Source organism: Trichomycterus rosablanca, chromosome 24 (genome assembly GCF_030014385.1).
Source record: "Trichomycterus rosablanca isolate fTriRos1 chromosome 24, fTriRos1.hap1, whole genome shotgun sequence".
Lineage (NCBI taxonomy): Eukaryota > Metazoa > Chordata > Actinopteri > Siluriformes > Trichomycteridae > Trichomycterus > Trichomycterus rosablanca.
Window position 1 is genome coordinate 17813703 of NC_086011.1, and position 22541 is coordinate 17836243.

The 22541-nt window shown below is 41.0% G+C and overlaps 3 protein-coding genes across 6 annotated transcripts; 1 reads left to right on the forward strand and 2 right to left on the reverse strand.

Moving 5' to 3' along the window:
• The first annotated feature begins 1309 nt into the window (after positions 1–1309).
• On the forward strand, positions 1310–10769 carry rab7a (RAB7a, member RAS oncogene family). The gene is made up of 6 exons (XM_062986264.1): positions 1310–1580; positions 6735–6797; positions 7608–7734; positions 8096–8314; positions 9008–9136; positions 9735–10769. Exons 2-6 carry the CDS (start codon positions 6745–6747, stop codon positions 9828–9830), a joined length of 624 nt encoding a protein of 207 aa, XP_062842334.1. The 5' UTR covers positions 1310–1580; positions 6735–6744; the 3' UTR covers positions 9831–10769.
• On the reverse strand, positions 10668–15760 carry hmces (5-hydroxymethylcytosine binding, ES cell specific). 2 transcript variants are annotated; one of them, XM_062986263.1, is made up of 7 exons: positions 15726–15760; positions 13660–13857; positions 13376–13519; positions 12988–13182; positions 12622–12776; positions 11976–12168; positions 10668–11681 (listed from the first exon to the last, which is right to left on the reverse strand). In XM_062986263.1, exons 2-7 carry the CDS (start codon positions 13846–13848, stop codon positions 11490–11492), a joined length of 1068 nt encoding a protein of 355 aa, XP_062842333.1. In that variant the 5' UTR covers positions 13849–13857; positions 15726–15760; the 3' UTR covers positions 10668–11489. The 2 variants fall into 2 exon arrangements, with proteins under 2 accessions (XP_062842333.1, XP_062842332.1); XM_062986262.1 differs by lacking the exon at positions 15726–15760 and adding an exon at positions 14771–14872.
• Positions 15761–16127: 367 nt separating this feature from the next.
• On the reverse strand, positions 16128–21856 carry tada3l (transcriptional adaptor 3 (NGG1 homolog, yeast)-like). 3 transcript variants are annotated; one of them, XR_010007461.1, is made up of 9 exons: positions 20495–21242; positions 20143–20396; positions 19958–20063; positions 19707–19839; positions 19429–19532; positions 19133–19233; positions 17750–17941; positions 17295–17655; positions 16128–17214 (listed from the first exon to the last, which is right to left on the reverse strand). XR_010007461.1 is itself a non-coding variant. In XM_062986430.1 (9 exons), the coding sequence occupies exons 2-9, from the start codon at positions 20702–20704 to the stop codon at positions 17463–17465; spliced, it is 1293 nt and encodes a 430-aa protein (XP_062842500.1). In that variant the 5' UTR covers positions 20705–20728; positions 21777–21856; the 3' UTR covers positions 16128–17462. The 3 variants fall into 3 exon arrangements, 1 of the variants encoding a protein (XP_062842500.1); XR_010007462.1 differs by having other exon boundaries at positions 16128–16771; positions 16871–17655; XM_062986430.1 differs by adding an exon at positions 21777–21856 and having other exon boundaries at positions 16128–17655; positions 20495–20728.
• Positions 21857–22541: the final 685 nt, after the last annotated feature.

A 22541-nucleotide genomic window follows, 5' to 3' on the forward strand; every position in this document is an offset into this window, starting at 1 on the left:
TGTAAATATGACAAATAAAAGCATTATATTCTACTTTGATCGTTATTTTAGGGAGGGTTGTGATGAAGGTTTTTTTGTGTGTGCTACCTCATATTTTGATAAGTTTGCTTAATAATAGTATGTGGTGTTTGTATTTTGTTGTGCTATGACTTTACCCTGATCAATATTGTGTATACAGTGATGTTTTTGTTTATTGTTATTGTTTGAAATTCAATTAAAAATAAATAAAATAAACAGATGAAGTAAACAAACAAACAAAAAATAAATGAATAAACATGCATTTTATACGGGTTAAATGGTCCGAAAGATAGGAGTTTTTCCCTTCTTTTTTTAAAAATATATTTTATTTATGCATTTTCTCCCTTTTTTTAGCACGTCCAATTGCCCGATTGCATCGTGCTTCCTCTCCACCAATGCCGATCTCTGCTCTATTCGAGGAGAACGAAGCTAACCCACGCCCCCCGACACGTGGGCAGCATGCCGTATGCGTCTTATCACCTACACTTTGACGAGTGCAGTGCAGCCTAGCTGCGTGTACGGAGGGACACACCCTAAGAGCACTCTTTTCTCATTTCGCCATCAATCAGCCAGCAGAGGTCGTAATTGCACCAGTCATGAGAGAGAGAGACCCCATCCGGCTTAGTCCCGCCCATATCTGAACAACAGGCCAATCGTTGTTCATGTGGCTGCTCAGCATCGGCCGGCAAGGCAGAGCTGAGATTCGATATGATGTATTCGAGATCCCAGCACTGGTTCCAGCGTGTGTTTTCCCCTTCTTAATAAGTTCCACTTCGTCTTGGTCATGGGTGGTGTGCATTATTAGGGTACAATTAATACATTGTAGGTTGTTACTTTTGGGCCCTTGAGCAAGGCCCTTATCTTTCAATTGCTTAGACAATATACTGTCACAGTACTGGGGCTTGAACAAGAAACCTTTCAATTACTAGTCCAGTGCTTTAACTGCTAGGCTACAACTGCCTACAGTACTACTTATTTATTAATGAATCATAAATAACGTATACTTTGTATAATTTACATACACAGCAGGAAGAATAATAATAATGACAACATTATAAATACAGCATACAGTACTGCATAGTGCAATGCAAGAGTTTAATTAAGGGTGGAGCGAACCTGATGACGGAACAGGCAAATACTTCAAATCAACTCATATTTTAATACATAGTGCACTATATAGAGCGTGTAATCAACTCTTTCATACCCTACGTAGTGCGCGTTAATAGGGTGTATGATGTTTTTTGACACTCTGCCCTGCACTGCTGTTTTTCGCAGCCTTGTTTTGGAGGAAGTAAGACGCTAGCAGCTGCCGAAAAGAAAAGAGAAACAAGACCGGGCAGTAAGGCGAGGAAGAATCGGTCGGGGCAGACGCGTTTATATTAACGATTAGAAAAAATAGCTTTTAATCTTTTGACAAAGTTGGTGTAGTGTCATATGAGCGAATTATTACATTTTCAATCGATAACAAACAATAGTGACTTGGCCCCGCGAAGAGGAGTTAGCATTTAGCTCAGCGGATAAAACACTACCGTTCGACTTTGCGTCTGTTTTTCCTAAATAAGGTATGTCATTTTTAATAAAGTTGTTTTTTGTGTATTAAAATTGTAAATACAGACGGTCTGTCCTTAACGGCTGATATGCACCAGTGTTTCTACTTTTTTTGGTAGGAGAAAACGCTGACTGGGGCTGTGTTTCAAATTGCGTTCTACTCTACTACATAGCACGCCTAGTTATGGCACACTTAATGCTGTAGTGAGCATACTTTTTAGTGCGATTTGAGCAGTTTGAAACACAGCCTAGATCGTCTAGATGTCAAGCCTAGCATTATTAGCTTTGTTGTGATGGGGAGTATTTTATCATCTGCATTTAAACGGACTGTTTGAGCTGCTGTAATATGATTATAATCTATTTACGTGTATTCATCTTTATTTAAACAATAATGTAACTGTAATTAAATATGAATACATTTTACGAGCTATTTGCTAGGCTAGGTTAGCATCTGCACGAAGCTAACATCTGACAGCGGCCTGAGTGGTTTATCATTATCTGGCATTGTTATTGATCTTGATGGTTAGTAGAATGGATCTGCATTTTCATGGCTTGATTGTGATGTTTTAAAGTAAATTATTAACAAAAACAAAAGAAAAATGTATAATATACAAACTAGATTTCAATAACGAGGTGGTTAAAGTATATATTGAACAATAGACTGTGTTATCCTGGTTTTCTAAAGGACATGGGCTGCATCGATATGCCAACAAAGGTCGTCTGACTATAGAAATGTGTATGCTGGTAGAACCTTTTATTTACCATCTATAGTTCTTGGAAATGGACACCAATACCTGACGTAGATTCTTCTTTTAAGCATGAATTGGGTTGTTTACTTTTGGTTTTACATACTGATTGTGTTGCCACAGAGGATTAGATGTCATCTTCACAATTGTCTTTTATAGTTTTGCATCTATTTAAGCTTAATATATGCATGTGCATTTTCCTAAGTTGAATCAAGCATAAATTACAAGTGGGTATGTGTAGTACTTGCATTTTAACAAGCCAGTTTGCTCTATTCGGCTGCTTCGTAACCTCTTAGGTTGGTATAGGTAAATTAGCCAGTGTAAATGAGTGTGTGATGCTCTGAGATGGAATGGGACTATGTCTATGCTGTATTTCCGCTTTGTGCTGGACCCACCACAACCTATATCTGGATAAAGCGGTTAATAATGAATAAATAAATGACCTGCAAGCGTGATTCTACTGGAAATTCATCCTCACAGATGCTTACTTGGAAGTAATGCGATTAGATGTGGATAGAAAATTTCCTTTTAGTTCAGAACAAATCTGTCATTTGTACCTGCCAGAACAGAACTACCTTCAGCCTGTACCAAGCAGGTTGAGGGCAATAACATCGTAAAGAAATCTGTAGGACACATGATCCACTTTTAACTTGGCGAATGAATAAGAATGTTTCAGATTGGTTAAAAGAGCTCGTGTCCTCTGTGTAAGGGCTTTAGCACCATGTGATCTAACTGTCATGGGTTCCAGATTAAACATGGAGTCACGCTTTTTCTTCCTGTCAACTGCAATCAGTGATGCAATGATTATTATAAACAAAAGTTTTTCTTTTTAAATATAGCACAAGAGTTAACAATACAATATAACAACTTAGTCAACAATATTCTGGTTTAGTATTAATCACTGCCTAAGTAAAAACTTTAGTTGCTTGCTACAAGATCTGTATTTTTAAAATCTGCATACATTTTAATAAAAATTAAGCCTCCAGATCCATATATAGCCCAATATAAACACTGAACTGGAATGCATGAACACTGCAGCATGTCATACACCAGTCAATGTGATTGGAACAAGTGTTTTTGTTTACTGGAACACCTAGGACAGGAAACACTAAACAGGACAGTAAACGATTTTTTCTGTACAGTAAAGCACTCGAGCCTTATTACAGACAGATATGAAATATCTGAACGTTTTCTGTTGAGCCTTTTGTATTATTTCCAGTGTTTTTAATCCTCCAGCAAGAGTTTGGGTTCAGTTCTGATTTGGATTCTGATTTGTACTTATTCATGATCTTGGCATGCGTAGGCTCGCACACTTGATACTTTAAGCAGATACGTATCTCAAACTAGAGAACCTGAATGGTAAAACATGAAGAGGGTTGGTGTGATTCTTGTAAATGAGATTCCAGGTAGGTCGAGTAGTACAGCCTAAATTAAGCTCGCTGCTTGTTTTGTGCTGATGTTACATAATATGAAAATAAACAACTGAAGAGCTTGACTAATGGAGCTCTCATCTGAGTGGCATATCGAACCAAATGAAATGCCGATACTTGTGGCAGTGCCACTTTCTCTGTTACCCAATAACACAATGGCACAGCAAGTAAACATAATCTACGTAGTAATGCACGGCAATGCTACTGATGCTTTAAGGTTCTACCGCAAGCGATCCGAATCTTAAATGAAATCTGTTGGGCACTTGAGCAAGGCTCTCAGCCTGACATGAGCGGACAAATCATAAATTCACAAAATAAACAATTAATATTATACTTCATTGTATATGAATTATATGCAACATGGTTTATTTGGCAAACCTGCAGGATTACTGCACAGTTTGTGTCATTTTATGTTCCATATTAACAAAACAGATAGACTAGATATAATCATGAAGCCTGAAGGACACCAGCATCATGGAAACTACCAGCCCACCACAAAGGCCATCACATCAGGTCACAAAGTTTTGCATCCACCTTCATATCCCCATAACCCATAAACAATCAAAACAAGCTGCCTTACATTTAAACCCATTTGTGCTTGTATTGGAAATGTTTTAATTTCCTATTTTTGGAATTCGACCAGCCTGAATGTAAACACAACTGGACAAAAGACTAAAAGCTCCATGAGCAAATTAGCAATTATTTTTAAGCATTCCAAATACAATAGAAACATTCAACTACATCAATATATTTTAGTCTTTGTGTGGATATAGTCCATCGCACTGAGTCTCTTCAGAACTGACGCTTGAGCAGGCAGTAGAACAAACCGTTTACAGAAACAGTTTACAGTTGGTTGGCTTCCCATTTGTAAATCTGTATAAGGAGTAGTAATCTAACGTGTCAATCTGAGCCGTGCTCTTGGCCAGCCGGGTGTCCACACAGACTTTACCGGGTGTGTCTGAGCGGGGAGAGAGGGATGGTCGAAACCCTGTGATGGATTGGCACCCTGACCTGGTTATTCCTGCCCTGCGCCCAGTGTTTACGGTTGAAACTGGATCTGTTGTGACTTTAAGATAAACGCCTGTTGCTCATAGTGTGGCAGTATAACTGTCCTGAATCTGCTGCTGTTGACAGCTGCTGTAATGTAAAGCATTAAGCTGTCATTGAGACATGGCCGTTTCCCATATGTGTTTTGAAAGGATCACAGCAGATCTGAGCACCAAACACTTACTGTGTGTGAAGGTGTGAGTGTGTGTGTGCGTGTGTGTGTGTGTGTGTTTGTTTTGACTGCTCAGTGGTTAACATTGCAGGACACGCTGTACCCAGTTCTCTTCTCAGTTTATTTTTCATAAGCACCTCTACAAGCTTCACTTAGTCGGAGGGGGGCCGACACGTGCTGTGTGGTGTCAGGAAGGCTCGAGTTTCATGCGCATACAGCCACACTGAGGTGTGTGTGCGTCTGTGTGTGTTTGTAGCGTTCGCTCGTATCATACCTGCATTTTTTAACAGGGAGTGGGTCCGTTCACTTGACCGTGGGTACGGTTTATGTGTTTGCGTGAGTGTGTATGAGTGTAAGAAATCATGCACAGGCGGTCCTCGTGACTGGATAAAGAGACGGCAGGCGAGAACACATGACCAGTACCAGTTTAAAATTGAGTGCAGACGTGTGAGTGTTTCCTACATAATGCTGCTCTGTTTAACCGGTCAGAGCTGAGTCACTGCAGCACTGGTATTCGTAGTGGTTTTTACTGCACCACTGAGCTGAATCACACACTGCTGAACTGGTACTTATTGGGGTTTGACCTTAAACACTAAAATAATGTTTGCATGCAGACATTTGCTAGGATATGTGTGATTTTAAATATAATGGGTCTCATACCCTATCTGGCTTAAGGTGTCCACTTATTTAGAAAGGATTTCCACATGATTTTGGAGTCTGTCTGTCGGGATTTGTGCTTATTCCATCTAAAGAGCCTGGCTCGCAATCGAAAGTGTTTAGTGATAAACTTTAGGCCTCGCTTTGTGCACAGAGGCACAAAGGACCTTTTTCAGACTGTTGCTACAAAGCTGGAAGAATATGATTGATTTTATACACCCGTATGGCAGAAACACCTTTAATTAAATGATTTGGAGGTTTTTAGAGCAGATTCTACGTTGTGTGTGTAAGGCTGGTCAAAATATTGACGTCACAGTGACCCAAGACTAGGGATGGCCATTTTAACTTAATTTTATCAGCTCCACTTACCATATAGAAGCACTTTGTAGTTCTACAATTACTGACTGTAGTCCGTCTGGTTCTCCGCATGCTTTGTTAGCTCCTTTCATGCTGTTCTTCAATGGTCAGGACCCCCACATGACCACCACAGTGCTGGTATAAGTGGATCAGACACAGCACTGCTGGACTAAGAATCGTCCACCAACCAAAAATATCCAGCCAACAGCGCCCCGTGGGCAGCGTCCTTTGACCACTGATGAAGGTCTAGAAGATGAGCGACTCAAACAGCAGCAATAGATGAGCGATCGTCTCTGACTTTACATCTACAAGGTGGACCGACTAGGTAGGAGCGTCTGATAGAGTGGACAGTGAGTGGACACGGTGTTTAAAAACTCCAGCAGCGCTGCTGTGTCTGATCCACTCATACCAGCACAACACACACTAACACACCACCACCATGTCAGTGTCACTGCAGTGCTGAGAATCATCCAGCACCTAAATAATACCTGCTCTGTGGGGGTCCTGACCATTGAAGAACAGCATGAAAGGGGGTAACAAAGCATGCAGAGAACCAGACGGACTACAGTCAGTAATTGTAGAACTACAAAGTGCTTCTATATGGTAAGTGGAGCTGATAGAATGGACAGTGAGTGTAGAAACAAGGAGGTGGTTTTAATGTTATGGCTGATCCTTGTACAATATGCAAACCAGATTTTTGTAATTTTAGAAAAGATGCTTCATATCTAAATGTGCATTTTTCCTTGCTGTTTTCTTTAGCTGTGACAGAATGACGTCGAGGAAGAAAGTTCTACTGAAAGTGATCATCCTCGGGGACTCGGGGTGAGTATCTGTCGTGTGATTTTTGAGATCGTTCAGAGCTTAGACCTTGTGCACTCTGGTTCCTAGTCTGATTGGAAGTTGCTTAGCTGGTTTTCTGTGGATTTTTCCTGACTAATGCAGTGCATTTATTTTAAGAATCTGAGCTAGACTCCATACTAAAACACCTGTCACGTTCCTGCATGTTTACAACGTGCAAGTCGGTAGTAAAACTAGATTCTGTGTTTGGAATCTGACTTCTGTGGAGCTGTCTGGTATTCTGTACTATTCTGGTGTTAGTTTAGTCACTGCTTCATCCCCTCGGCCGAATCCCGACCAGCTGACCTAGCAGGTTCTTACATTTGTTAAGAACAAGTTGCGTTCACAAAGGATCAGTACCTAAAATATTTCAGGATCTGTTGATTTAAACATAGAGCAGCCATAAAGCGGAATATACAGCGTGTTTGTATTTTTATTGTTCTCAGGGGCCATTAGATTAGCTTTCTAACCCCGACTCGGACAGGCACAGCAGATTGCAGAACGAACTTTAAACCTGTCAAGTTTGTGTAAATGTATGGACTGAGTTTGTTCCTCCAAGTTAATTTCAGGACCTAAAATTGTGTGCCTGAAGCTTGTGAAACCAGAATAAAGTCTCAGATTGCTAGTTAGATGTAGCCTAAAATATCCCAGTTATCAGCTAGCTAATGCAAACTTGTGAAGCAACGTAAACGGCAGGTTTCTGGTCTGTATCCGGCACTGTATGCAAAATGATTTGACTCAGCTTTCAGTTCCTCTTTACCATAATCGTGTGTGTGTGTGTGTGTGTGCGTGTAGGGTGGGGAAGACCTCTCTGATGAACCAGTACGTGAACAAGAAGTTTAGCAACCAGTACAAGGCCACAATCGGAGCCGACTTCCTGACGAAAGAGGTGATGGTGGACGACCGGCTAGTCACAATGCAGGTATAGAAATTCCCGATCCTGGTCCCAGACTACAAGCATTTCAATTTATTATTACCTCTATATTATATGATCCCACTGTCGCCTCACAGCAAGAAGGTCCTGGGTTCATTCCCAGGTGGGGCCTTTCTGTGTGGAGTTTGCATGTTCTCCCCGTGTCTGTGTGGGTTTCCAAGTGAGGTGAATTGGAGATACAAAATTGTCCATGACTGTGTTTGATATTAAAAACCTGATGTAATGAGTAGCTACCGTTCCTGTCATGGATGTAACCAAAGTGTAAAACATGACGTTACAATCCTAATTAATAAATAAATAAATTATATGATCCAGCTCTTTTTAATGTTGTCATTCATTCTGGTCTCAGATTTGGGACACGGCCGGTCAGGAGCGTTTCCAGTCTCTGGGCGTGGCGTTTTACCGCGGCGCCGACTGCTGCGTGCTCGTCTTCGACGTCACGGCACCGAACACCTTCAAGACGTTGGACAGTTGGCGGGACGAATTTCTGATCCAGGCCAGCCCTCGCGACCCTGAGAACTTTCCGTTCGTGGTGCTCGGCAACAAAATCGACCTGGAGAACAGGCAGGTGGGTACAGGAAGGGGTGACGGGAGAACGAATGAATTATTTGTATTTGTCTGCTTTTTTCCTAACGGATTTTGTTTCAGTTGCGACATGCACATGTGACATTTGTATTGTATTTAAGAATGTCGAGGTGTTTAGCTTGTACTGCCTGTACTAGAGCGACTTTTATCTGTGTTAGGGATGTAACGATGCACCACAAGGCAGTTAAAAATCAGTGCACATGTGCCACGATTCGAATCGGTAATTCATGTATAATGAAGCTATATTCACTTTAAACAGCAGAGGGCGCTGGTGCTATTCACCTTGCCTGGTTGACGTCACTACATAGAGTTGTACGGGATTTTCCAGCCAAATTTATTTATGTGAGGATACTTTTATTTATTTGTATTATTTATTTATTTATACAATGGGGGATTTGTTTTTAAATTTCATTTGTTTTCTTTACTCAAAGAGGGAAATGTGCAGCATTATTGTTTTGCGTAGTTTGTACCTACCTCAGAAATAAGGGCATTCATTATTTAGATAAATAAAATATTTTATTTTATAGAACTTTTATTATCATAATTTGTCTTCAATTTAATTTTGTTTAAAAAATCGTATCGTGAACCCAGTGTCATGAGTCGTATCATCGTATCGTGAATCGTTACATCCCTAATCTATATTATTACTCATTCCTCATTACTCCGTGTTTCTCAGGTAAACACCAAGCGAGCACAAGCCTGGTGCCAGAGCAAGAACAACATCCCTTACTTTGAGACCAGCGCCAAGGAAGCTATCAACGTAGAACAGGCCTTCCAGACCATTGCACGTAACGCACTCAAACAGGTACACGCAGCAGCCACGGCGCACACACGCCTCAAAACACGTCTACACGCCTTTCATGGACCCATTTGTAATACTTCCAAAATCTTGTCTCTTTGGTTTCACACTGTTATTTACAGCAAGTCACACTCTGGTTTATTTTCAGTGCTATGTATTTCACTTCTGCCCTATCACAGCTAGTAATAGCAGTCATTAATATGATACTTGTGTCCCCCGTTCGTCAAAGTTACCTGCTTTATTCCATGTAATTTGTAAAAAATAACTTAACATTTTCAAATGAGGAGCTTTTTTAATCAACCAAGGCACAATATCATAGCCTATTTTAACTGTAGATGTGGTAAATACACTATCATATTACCAGGGTTTGAGTCTTAGTGGTACTGTTGGCCAGTCAGGCGTCTTCACAGACATGATTGGCTTCGTCTGAGGCGGGAGGGGCAAAGGGCTGCACAGCTTGGCCATTAGGAGGTTAATATTTTTTGTGTTTTATGACTTTACAAGGCAACCCGAATAATCAGGATTCATGTATCATAAATAATAAAACGTATGGATATTGCGATGAGCGACTTACGTTCCCGCTAATCTGGTGCTGCTGTTCCAGGAAACCGAGGTGGAGCTGTACAATGAGTTCCCAGAGCCGATCAAGCTGGACAGGAACGAGCGAGCCAAACCGTCAGCGGAGAGCTGCAGCTGCTGAAGACCTGCGGGGGGCGCTATTGATCACCCTCATCCTCTCTGGCCTTGTGCCCCCTCCTTCTCCATCCCTCTTTACATATCTCTGTCTCTCTGTCACGTCTCTTCTCTTTCCTAATGTAATCACTGGCTTTCATAAGAGCAGCAGGCACCCTCTCCTAGAATATACACACACACACTACTTATAGAAACAACGACGTGAGAGTGTTTTTCCACCCCTCTATAGCTCTTAATCTTATCCTTACACCCTTCACTGGATCTCCAGAAGCCCTTCAGTTCCACACACACACACACACACACACACACACTGTTCTGAAACACTCAACACTTGAATGCTTGGAGACTTTTTAGAAGAAGCACCGTGTAACTGGAACCTGTACGATGTGACTGCAGATCAATGGGGCTGTGTAATATATCGGTGTATTAAAGCTCTGTTGGTGTCAGGACTGTCTGCTGTCTCTGGTTTGGCTGGTTTAGCAGGAGGATTCACGTATGTACAGCGGGATTTGATTTGAAAAAAAAAACACATGCATGCAGTTTGGCTTTATTTTCCATGAATATAGGCTCGTACAAGTAGGCAATCGTGCAGGCTGGGAAAGTGTGAATATGATCAGTCACAGTTTAAAATACGATAAGTGTTCTATTGTCATGAAGTGCCCAGATTATCCGATCCGATTCTTCACCATGCCTTGTGAGTCTTTGCCACAATGACAAAGAAGCGCTCAGCAAACCCTCATGTTTTACTTTGTTTATTCTTATGATTTGTTATTATTATATGTATCATTTATTATTACTGATCTGAATAACAGAACACAAAAACGATAGAACAGTGGGGGAAATCTGAAGCATTAATTAACATGAACATTTATTATAGCAGAGCATAAACATCGTTTGAAAATAAATGTATTTGAAAGTAAAAAAATAAAAAACCTTGTTGAATAAATCGTTTGATTCGCGCCTTCTTTCCACAGTGTGAACGTACAACCTAATACTGTATAAACACCGACTAACACTGGCCTTCTAACCAATAAAGATTAATAAAGAATATTATTTATTCGTTCATTTTCTTAACCACTTATCCAATTAGGGTCGGGGTCGGGGTCGGGGTCGGGGGGGGGGGGGGCACACACACACACACACACACACACACACACACACACACACACTCACACACACTCACATTCACCTATAGGGCAATTCAGTGTCTCCAATTAATCTGACTGCATGTTTTTGGACTGTGGGAGGAAACCCACGCAGACACGGGGAGAACATGCAAACTCCACACAGAAAGGACCCAGATCGCCCCACCTTGGGATCGAACCCAGGACCTTCTTGCTGTGAGGTGACGGTGCTGCCCACCGAGCCGCCCCATAAAGAATATTAGAACATCTTAATACAGTTGTGACTGAATATAATGCAAACAATAGAGGGTTAAGGATCGTGGTAGTTTTGGGGCTTGAACCAGCAAACCTCTGCTTTCCTGAAGCCCTGTTCGTCCAGCAGGGGTGTGTTGCAACCCGCAAAGGTTGCCAGAGTGCACAAGGGAATTCAGTATATCCAAATACTGTGAAGCAAATTAAACTGCCAATAAACTCAAACATTTACTATAAATCCAGTGTTGAAAAATGTCTCAAACAATGTGGAGAACTAACTGAAAGGACACTTATGTTCTTGGTTTCTTGCTGGCACCGTTTCCCTGCAGCCACTGCTGCAGCAGACCAGCCGGTTTAGACTTTTGCTTTTCTCCTGCAGGGTTTCCTGTCGGTTCTGCATCATCTGGTTCTTTCCTCTTTTTTGGTGAGCCGGTTTTTAGCCAGCTCATCATCATCTTACTGCTGGCTGATGACTGGGGGGCCTAAAGAATTAGAGCAGAACAGACAGCAGTTAAAATATATATATATATATATATTACATAACGTATCTTGGGGAAAAAGCAATTGTGATGCGTTTCTGTACATGACGTGGTTCTGATATGATTTTGTACAGACTGGTAGACTTTATTATATTTGTGCAGCAGTATATTACTCTGCCTGCTGGTCCATTCTGGCACTCAACAGACACAACTGGCAGTTCTGTTCAGTTCTCTTTGACCAGCATGGGAATTAGACATGTCTAACTTATATGTAATAAAGTAATAATAATGAAACACCTTCTTAGCAGCGAGATCAATGGGCTGCAGGCACTCGGGCGAGTTGTTGCGGGAGCTGTTGACGATTGTTGAGACAGGGTGGAAGATCAGGCACGACTTGGACTGGAGCAGTTTCAAAGCTTCCAGTGAGCGCACCTCTCCAAAATCCAACCACTGCCTCACCTCTTCGTCTCCGTCCAGAATGGCTGGCATCCTATCACACACACACACACACACACACACACAAATACCCTTAAACTAAGACGAATCAAAAACGAGGGCCAAACCAGGCCAGATTTAAAAACAAATAATAAAATTATACAGCAGTTTAACAACTTCCACTTCTGTCTTTAAATGGTTTAGTATTTTTCTTTATGGAGCACAGAATTCAAGTCTAATTCTGCTCTTCAAGCCGTACAGACACAATGTTAATGGGAATGTCTGAAAACAGAGTTGCATCAGTAAAAACTGAGGCAAAACGCTTAAATCCAGGAGCAGCTGAAGGAGAAAAATAATAACTTAATAATAGTCTTAAATAAATACATCCATTAATCATTCATAATCCTGGATGGAAAAAAGTATGGCAACTCTATTTGACAAGCAGAAGCTTCTTTGGTCTCCAGCACCTTAAACAAAGTGGACTGAATGATTGAAGGTGTTACTGAACCTGTCATGGATGCTCTGCAGGTTTGGTGAGGCGTTCACAGTGATGACTGTATAAGTGTACAAAACCTCGCCACCGCCGGGGGGTGCCCAGCAGTCAAACAGCCCAGCAATGGTGAGCAGGCGCCATCCCGTCCACTCACCATTCTCTTCTCTGACCTGTAAGAGGATTAAAGAACACCCTCAAAAATAAAGACAGGATTAAGTATGAAGCATATTCACAAGAAGGTTTGTTGCAAGCCCAAAGCAACTTAAAATTAACTGAATACAATGCTGGGGCCTGGCTAAGGGTCCCAGCAGTGGCAACTTGGCGACCTTCTGATCACTAGACCTATAACTTAACCACTGAGCAACCACACAGCTCTTTCACCTCTGCCGTTCTTTCACATGGTCCACTAGAAGTCTTGCCGTCATCGTCCTCTTGAGTATCTGTTTGGCCGGACCCTGGTGTTCCATCTCTCTGTGGGAAGTAGATAAAGAACGGCTGTTTGTCTTTCTCCTGTCTCCTCCACTCGTAGAAGCCATCGGCTAGAATGACACATCGCTGTCCCTTCAAGAGAGGGTCCTGGGGAACACGTTAGCAACAAATATATATAGTATATAAGTGAAAGTCACTGAGTGAATACATTTGTCTCATTCCCTGTCCAGCAACAACCTAATGTATGTAATCTGGCAACCCTGTTCCAATAAATTAGAAAACACATTGATTTTTAAGATCAGCACACGAGTTTGACTTTCTTTGTGTAGTATTTTCTTACCTTGTAGGACTTCTTCTCTAGCAGGCTCTCACCACGACAGTTGGAGGTGCTGTACTGCATTTTGTTTGGGTCACTTTCCCTAAACCAGGCAGGCACCAGGCCCCACCGCATCGTTGCCAACACGCACTCATCCACTGGGGCGTCCTGTCCAGCAAAAACAAAGCTGGAGTAAATTACAGGTTTTTGAGTATGATGCTTATTTTTGACTCTATAAATCATTTATCACTTCTACATATTGCTGCTTTAAGCACAACTTATAACGCAGAAAAAAAGTAGTTCTTTGCCTTATTAAAGTGTCTGTTTGACAGCATGACGGGGCTGAAGGATTGAGGACTCTTGTTGTAAGAAGGCCTGTATTTATCATCATCACCATTTTTCCAATTCGGCCGGCGGTTCCGTCCCGTTCGGTCTCTGTAACGGGTGGCACGGCGAACCTCATCCGAAGCAAGAGTGCAAGCAGTCCTACCACACATGTTTACACCCTGCAATAGAGAATACACAGACAGATATAAATTCTGCATCTCATGTGCTTTAAATGAATCTTTTATCCATTTCTTTTGACGAGAGTCACAGATTTATTTATCCCTGTACACAGATTCTGGCTCCTTCTGGGTAATTCCTAGACATTTTCAAGTGAGCTGTAAAATGTAATCTCGTCCTGAGTCTGCCCTCTGGTCTCTGTCCAGTGGAGCACGTTTTATACAGCTCCAACAGGTTTAATATATATATTTTTTAAATTTTTTATTCTATATTTATTCTTGGTACAGGAAAAGTGTTGAAATTATCGTTCGTGGTAATCGAGCAGGTTATCAATTTTAGGTTAAAATGCCATAATTAATACCAATACATAGGTTAGATTTTAATGTGGTATTCACCAAGGCTATGTAGTATTAATAAAAACAAGTTATTATTATTCTGGTGTTGCACTATGAGTATATTGTTATGAATTTATATGTTACTGGGTAAAATAAGTACGAATGAGAACAGCAAATAAGCCTCGTTTAAAAAAATATTACTCAGGTATTTAAAAATAGCTAAACAAATACTAATTAAAAATCACACTATTATTGTTATACAATTGCTCGTGGTTACAATTAATATCTATTAAGCTAATTTGGCTTATTAAGCGACATTATTTTAACCACCTGTATTCCGATAACCCCACCTGCAGGGTTGTGATTGGATGGTTCCTTGTCAATCACTCTATACTAAACACTGATTGGTGGACGTTATCGAAAGGAGGCGAACGTTAACGGAAGACAGGTGGATAATAAACAAAAACAAACCGCTGGAATTTAAATGACATTTTACAGGGTTTGTTTGTAACAAAAACGAGACGAAGACGGCAACAAGTTTACATTTAAATTAAATAAAAGTGATAATGTATGCGCTTACCTGTGTGCAACTGCTTTTTCTTAGCAACGTAACGTAACTTTAGTTTGTATCTTGCTAGCTAGTCACAGAAAGACGAGAACAGCTCAAATAGCGCCACTTTTTCATTTTGTTTAAATGTACTAAGAATAATTGTATGAATTTAAACAGTAAACTGATTTGTTTACAGTGTCCCGCCCACCACACTTCCCGCTTACAGCACGCTGAAATGGGCCGCATACCAAACAGAGTGCACCTACAGTAGGTAGGGCACCTATGTAGTAAGTATCAACTAGGGAGAAACGTGTAGAAATAAACGTGTCCAACCTAGGGCTGAGCGGTATGACCAAACATTTGTATCACGGTATTTTTTTTAAGATTCTTACGGTACATCACGGTATGTTTTTATTTTTTGTATGATTGGGACTTTTTACATGTCTGTGGCTTATTTACCATACATAGAATATAAAACATTTTAAAATTACCATGTATATAATAAAGGTTTTGTTTGTTTATTAGGATTTTAACGTCATGTTTTACACTTTTGGTTACATTCATGACAGGAACGGTTGTTACTCATTACACAAGATTCATCAGTTCACAATGTTATATCGAACACAGTCGTGGACAATTCAGTGTCTCCAATTCACCTCACTTGCACGTCTTTGGACTGTGGGAGGAAACCGGAGCACCCGGAGGAAACCCACGCAGACACGGGGAGAACATGCAAACTCCACACAGAAGGGACCCGGACCGACCCACCTGGGGATCGAACCCAGGGTCTTCTTGCTGTGAGGCGACGGTGCTACACACTGAGCCATCGTGCCGCCCTCATGAAGGTTTTAAGTACTATAAGCTTGACTTGGCCCCACAAAATGACACAATATATGATGGGATCAGTATGCGTGATACAGGTGCCACAAAAACACTTGTTATTGTTTATGTAATATTTATTATATATCAAGTATTGTACAATTACCCTTAGCTCTCATTTTGCAAACTCCACTGTACAACTTGACCACCGGTCTGTAGTAGAAAAGTGGACGACTTTAAATATCTCCGCTTCCAGTTCGCTTATAACATTGGTTTAACGACTGACCTGAAGTATTTCGCCTCGTAGGACAAACCTGGAATCAAGTGTTTTAATGATTGCTCTGAAAGCTTCTTTATCGACTGTTTATAGAGTTATATTATTTGATTTGCTGCCTACTGAAGCCTACAGCTGTTGTATTAACTGTGCTACGGTATGGAGGTATTTAAAAAACGAATCATACCGGTCATCCCTAGTCTGACCTCTTTTTTTTTCTTTTTTTCAAAAATGCTGGACGTTATTTTAAACGTTTTATTACCGTCTTACACAAAAGTAACAACACTCACATCATCATTTATAAAAGGCCAAAACCAAACCACTTTATTTACAAAATCATGATATTATGTACCAAAAACAAAACAAAACATACTGAATCGTCCATGTTGTCTAGTCGAAACGAAACAATGTTCATCATGCATGAAATAAACTACTATCACCTGACAGCAATTTTAATAGTGTTCTTTGTAAACTGTTATATTCACACCCTTCTTCTTTTCACATTGAAATACCACAGAAAATAGAACAGACACCCATTCTTCGCTTGATCTGTAATCACTGGGTGTCTGACAGTAGAATGTATGTGAAAGTTATGCTCCGGGTTGTTCGATGAAGCTTCAACAGGACAAAATCAAGAGAAAGAAACAAGTATTTCAAAATGTGTCCGTATGTGTATATGATGGCAACTTCACTTCTCATAATGAAGCTAAGTCATGATTCTCCACAGTCCTGCTCAGTGTGAAAAATAAATCCCTTTTACGTGGCTGTACCAAGGTGCCAGTGTCAAATCTAAACCTGTCCAGCACTTCCCCACTTAAAAAAGTGCTCAGAGTGCAGACAGGTAATTATTTGGTTTCCATCCTTTCACACATTTATTTATCCATTAATATTCAATTATCACTTTATACTGGTCAAGGTCACAATGGCGTTGACGTCACCTGAAACCGGAAACAAGAAACAAGGCAAGAATACTCCCTGGACAGGGCACCCATCCATCGCAGGGCATCACACTCACACATTCATTTACTCATATTCACCTGGATATCGTGGTCAGCTTCAGGATGGGTCCAATTCCCCCGCAATCACTGGGTAATGCGGTAACACACCCTGGACCAGACACCGATCCATCCTTACACATATCCGATCATGTCTGTATGTAGACGCCCGACCAGCCATAGCACCACCGAGGATCCCATAGGTAGTAGGCTAGTGAAATTTACCGTTACACCACCCAAGCACATGCCCCCAATACTAACTGTCTTCTTTAAATTGCACCTAGATGTTAAAGGGTTAATGAGTGATGCCCTGTAATGCTTTGGCTCTCCTGTTCAAGGTGTTCCGCTTGGTTCAGCTTTAAACTGGTGGAAATGCAGAGAACTTCCTAAAAAAAAGGTTCACTGGTTAGAATCAGTACTGGCACCGTGTCAGTGGAAAAAAGTATTAATGGTACATCAATATTACCGTATTATCTTTACATTACATTCAGGCAATAATAAACTACAGTAATCCGTCTAGACCCTGCCACGGTTTTGTACTGCTGGTTGTCTGGACACTAGTGAACTGGCAGCTCTGTTTCTTTTAAACTCTGGTCCCCAGGACGAACCACATCACACCGCCAATCACAGCTTTTTATCCATCCAGCAGTTTAAGAATGCTCTCTCGCTCCTTCAGCGCTTTCCATGCCTGATCCTTCTCTTTCTTCGTCGGGGTGCGTTTCTTTTGCCTGGCAGCCATGATGCGCCGGAAGGCCTCCATCACCTCGTTGTCGGCCACTCGGACGCGCTGACGGAGGTCCTGTTTCCTCATCTCGTCCCGCGCTAACCTGCAAGGGACGGATACAAACGGGCCGAATATGGCGAACACGCGTGTCAACACCTACGTTTGCCTCCGAGGTTTGTTTTGAAGGCAGGTCTTACCGGAGCAGCTCTTGTTTTCGTTTCAGGTTGTGAGAGCTCAGAGCTTTGAGCTCGGCCTGCCTCTTCTGCAGTTCAGCAAGCACCTCGTCTTCCGAGTCGCCCCCTGCGCCTTGTCTCTCGTCAGAATCGAGCAGACCCTGAGCTATCAGCTCCTCCTTGATCCGAGCCTCCAAAGAGCGTGTGTGAGGAACGCTGACGTGAAAAAGACAAAACAGTACGGTGAGCCTACAAGTAATTTCAGCTTTGAAAAAAGTTTAGTTTAAATGACATTTTGTTAATTAAGTACCAGTGGTTTCTTACAGCCATATTACATTTAACTGGTATTACTTCTAGGCTTATTTTTAATGCATTTTCTCCCCATGTTCCTTCCTTCCGCTGCTGACGGATACCAGATCGCATCCGAGGAGAGCACGTCGCCGTACACGCCCTCCTCCTCTCGCACAGACGTCTCTTCCCCCAGCGTATGCAGATACGGTGGCCAATTAGGTATCTGCTGCAGGCACTGCCGATTATGCCCGCCAGATGGCGCACAGCCGACCGCTGGCAACACCGAGTTTCGAACCCGGGAGTTCAGACACTCGGTGCTGGTGTGCTGGCGGAATATCACGCTGTGCCACCTGGGCGCCTAGGCTAATATTAATGTATTACTTTATATGGAATATACAGTATAGGATTTTTTTTTATTATTATTTTTTTTTTTTACCCCTTTTTCTCCCCTTTTAGCGCATCCAATTGTTCAATTAGCATCGTGCTTCCTCTCTGTCTATGCCGAACCCTGCCCTGACGGAGGTGATTGAAGCTAACCCGTATCCCCTCCGAAACACGAGCAGCAGCCAGATGCATCTTTGCCACCCACACATTGACGAGTTTGGCGCCACCTAGCGTTGCATGCGGAGAGACACACCCTAAGGGCACCCTCTCCCATCTCTGTGTAAGCGCCTCCAATCAGCCGGCAGAGAACGCAATCGCATTCTGACAGAGAGAGACCCACATCCGGTTCTTTGTCCCACCCCCCACATGAGCAACCGGCCAATCGTCGCTCATATAGCCACTCAGCTTCGAACCGGTAAAGCAAGGCTGGATTCGATACCACGCTTCTCAGAATCCAGCCCTGGTTGCAGCGCGTTTCTTTTTACCGCTGCGCCACCTGAGCGGCCTGAAATATACAGTATAAGGCTACCTTTTTATAGTGTTTACCCATACAGATTTTCTTAAACGTTATTATATTCACAACATCAACTAACCAAGAACTTAATTTAAAACTGTGATGATACAAAACATTATGAAAACATACAGTAGGAGACAAAGTCAGCATCACCGATTTTATTTAGGGAAAGAGGAGCATGAGGAGGGCGAGAGAGAGTAGAACTGGTGCATTTATACCTGAAAGCTTTTCCCTGGCTGCGAGGTGACGTCCCGGCCCCATCATCCTTCACTGGCATGTCTGGAATGGGGGAATCCTCCATAGGGGATATGATATTCTCCTACAACACAATTTCACCATCATTTTAAGCTTAAGCTGATCCAGAAACCATGCGACTACAGGAAAACACTCTATGGGTGTGTGTTTGTCATAGAACCCATCACAACAAACACAGAAACACAAAGCCATATGCTTTCTGACTGGAGCTTTATGCATTTACGTTGGCAGTGATTTATATTAAAGATAAATGTCAGACCTCCACCAGAGCTTGAAGCAGACGCTGTGTGAGAGGGCCGAACGGGCATCCGTCTTCTGGAGGCTCGTGCTGAGATTCAGACTTCTTTAACAGGGTGTCAACATCTGTACAGGAAAATTTACCAGTTTATAACGCTGATGAACCATATAAAATGAAACACAGCCCTGAAGTTACCATGTTTAAACAGGGCAACTAAACACAAGGGTTTCACTAACACAATACTTGCAGGTTAAATCTTTATAGAACAAAGTGGTTTAACTGATTTACATCCGAGTTACCTTTGGCATCTATCTCAGATAATGGACCCAGGATGCTTTTTTTCTTATCATTGGCTCGTGCTCCCTCTCTCTGCTCCTCCAGCAGGTCTTCTTGTGCCCAGCGCTGAGAGTAGTGCTTTCCCAAAGCAGGAATCTTCAATACACAAACATAATTGATAATTAAAATAATTTATAATAAACATTTTAATAAATAATAAACATTTTTAACAAACAGTTAATGGTGTTGCACATCGACACGCTGTGCATTTTACCTTGTAGTACTCCGCTTCATCATCAGGCGGTTTAAGGAGCTCTTCGAGAAGTCTGATCTCTTCATTGGTTATGTCTGCACAGTATGGTTCCACCGAGGCCCAGAATCTACCACACGAACAGTACCGTCACTCTCTGGATCTAAATCAGTGATTAATAAATGTGTAATAACTAACCATCGGCTCACCTGTTAGGTGTGTCGTTCTTTGGGGTGCGGGGTATGTCCTGCGGGTCTTCACTGAATTCATACTCCTGAATTTTGGGTTGCAGGTTTTTAGATTTGGGCCTGCCTGGACCAGGACCGGGCACGTGACCCGCCTTCCCATCCTGCTTCTGCTTCTTGGGTTTGGAGGGGCGAGCGGAAGCCGCGGGATCGACCGTCTCTTTGACTGGTTTTAGAAAGCGCTTGTCACCTTTTTTGTCCTGCCAGTCTGTCAGAATCTGTGCAAAGGTATGGAGTGAATAATCGAGAAGCAGACGAAGTGTGGATCTAAAGGAAGGAAGGCAGTGGGTTGAAATGCTGTGCATCCTTTTCTTACCTGTCTCTGTTCTTCCAGAGCCCTGAGACGTCGACTGGCTGAGGAAAGCAGTGTCTCCAGCTCCAGCTGCAGCGTGTCCAGCTCTTCGATGCCGATGCCATCGTCCTCTGATCGGCCCAAAACTGCAGTGTAGCGCGGACAGACCTTTACATGCTCCACGGGTTTAAAGTCATAGTACTTAAGTGGTGGACAGTCCTTAAGTTCACTCATCTTCTTAATTAGAGGGAATTTGATCTGTGAGGAATGAAAACAACCAAAGAATTTAGCACAGGAAAAACTGAAAACAGTCTGTATGAAAATACTACCAGTTATCTAAATAAAGGGAACAATATCTTTAGTTTTTTCTTGCTATCTTGGGATTGTTCGTATCATTTTACTTCCTAAATCCCCCGATATTTTTAGTTTCTTCCTTTTATACATCTTTCATTTCCTTATCTATTTTCTTTTGTATTTTCTTTTGTGCTGCCTTATTTTATTTTTTAACATTTAAACCCAGTTAATCAATATGTTATTACTGTCTTTTGTGATTGGTTCCTTTCTTTTCCTGTCATCAATTCCCTTTGTTCCTTTTTTTAATTCCAAATTCACTTTCCTTCATCCTTTGTAACCCTAAACTCTTGTTTTCTTCTTCCAGCTGCTCTCCTATTTTTCATGTTTCATTTTATTTTCATTTATGCCCCCATTTGTTTTCTATTTCCATTAAATTTTGCATTCTTACATTTTCCCTCCTCCACTATTTGCCCTTTTATTTTATTATATACATATTTCTTACAAGCATATCATGTTTTCTCCATAATTTTTATATCATACAGTTTTAAAACGTTTTTTATGTTTTATTTACGGTTATCTTACACAGATATTACTATTTACCTATCACATAATATATCTAAATAAAAATATTACACTGATATAATAAAGAATACCAAATCTATAGAGCTAATAATAAAGCTCTCTAAAGTTTTTTAATTTACTAATTATAACTATTGGATTATGAGCAATATCTAACCTTGTCCAAACTAACCTACTGCGCGTTCATGTCAATAAACAACATTAATAGTCCTAATTGTTTTATTTATATAGCATTGCTAATGCTTTAGCTTGTTAGCTTAGCAAGCTTGCTAGCCAGTTTCGTGCACATAGCGTGTGCGGGTTTAAATTAACCATCTTATTATGTCTGTAAATAGCGCTTAAATATATTATATTAATTGTTACAATAAAGTGGGGTATATTTAGTATTCACATCTGTAGCATTTATATTCAAAATATGAACATTTCTATTTACCTCAGAATGCTCCGTCAAGTACTGACTGTACCATTTCAAGGAATAGGGTGGTCTGGTTTACTAAAATAGACATTTTAAAAGATCATGTTCTAACAACGCAAACTTATAAACATTCTAACTGTTAAAAGAGGAATTTATTAAGTGTTTAAAATTCTGTACGAAAGATTTTAAGCAACAAGTGATATTCTATCACAACACGGACACCCCTATATTTACATAATCAATTCAACTGGTAATATAAAATGGTTTCTTCCAACTCCAGCTGCGGCGAACTTAAATGTGTCAAAATGTTTAATGAGTAAAAACGTGTAATATGATTTTATAAAATAATAACAATTCTTTTAAATGTATAAAATATTAAAATTATTAACTATATTGTATTTAAATATTTGCCCAAATGAATAATTTGATAATTTTGCCATATATGGAAGTAAACGCGATTCATTGCAGGTTTAGAGATAAGAGTGTTACCGTATGTCTAGAATACAAGTGGTAACATTGCTGCTCTTTTAAACATTACTGTTATGTTTTCACATTTTTTTCATTTATAAACCAATTTAATATAATTAGGACAATATCACGTAGTAGAATATGTATTTTGTTGTGAAATACATAAACTAGAATTGAGTATTGCGCCGCTACTATATGACATACAGACACAAGAGTCGCTATAGAGGTGGGCGTTTATAATTTTTCTCTACCCGTTTTATAAGCATCCCCGCCCTCTTTGCTTTGATTGGTTAATCTTATTTCGTAGCGTGTGCT

Coding starts and splice junctions, on each gene's coding strand:
- rab7a (XM_062986264.1), top strand. CDS start 6,745: ATGACGTCGAGGAAGAAAGTTCTACTGAAAGTGATCATCCTCGGGGAC. Junction 7,735..8,095: donor ACCGGCTAGTCACAATGCAG/GTATAGAAATTC, acceptor TTCTGGTCTCAG/ATTTGGGACACGGCCGGTCA. Junction 9,137..9,734: donor CACGTAACGCACTCAAACAG/GTACACGCAGCA, acceptor CTGCTGTTCCAG/GAAACCGAGGTGGAGCTGTA.
- tada3l (XM_062986430.1), bottom strand. CDS start 20,704: ATGAGTGAACTTAAGGACTGTCCACCACTTAAGTACTATGACTTTAAA. Junction 20,064..20,142: donor AAGAACGACACACCTAACAG/GTGAGCCGATGG, acceptor TTCGTGTGGTAG/ATTCTGGGCCTCGGTGGAAC. Junction 19,533..19,706: donor ATCTGAGATAGATGCCAAAG/GTAACTCGGATG, acceptor TTTCCTGTACAG/ATGTTGACACCCTGTTAAAG.
- hmces (XM_062986263.1), bottom strand. CDS start 13,848: ATGTGTGGTAGGACTGCTTGCACTCTTGCTTCGGATGAGGTTCGCCGT. Junction 13,183..13,375: donor TAGAGAAGAAGTCCTACAAG/GTAAGAAAATAC, acceptor CGTGTTCCCCAG/GACCCTCTCTTGAAGGGACA. Junction 12,169..12,621: donor CTGCAGAGCATCCATGACAG/GTTCAGTAACAC, acceptor TGTGTGTGATAG/GATGCCAGCCATTCTGGACG.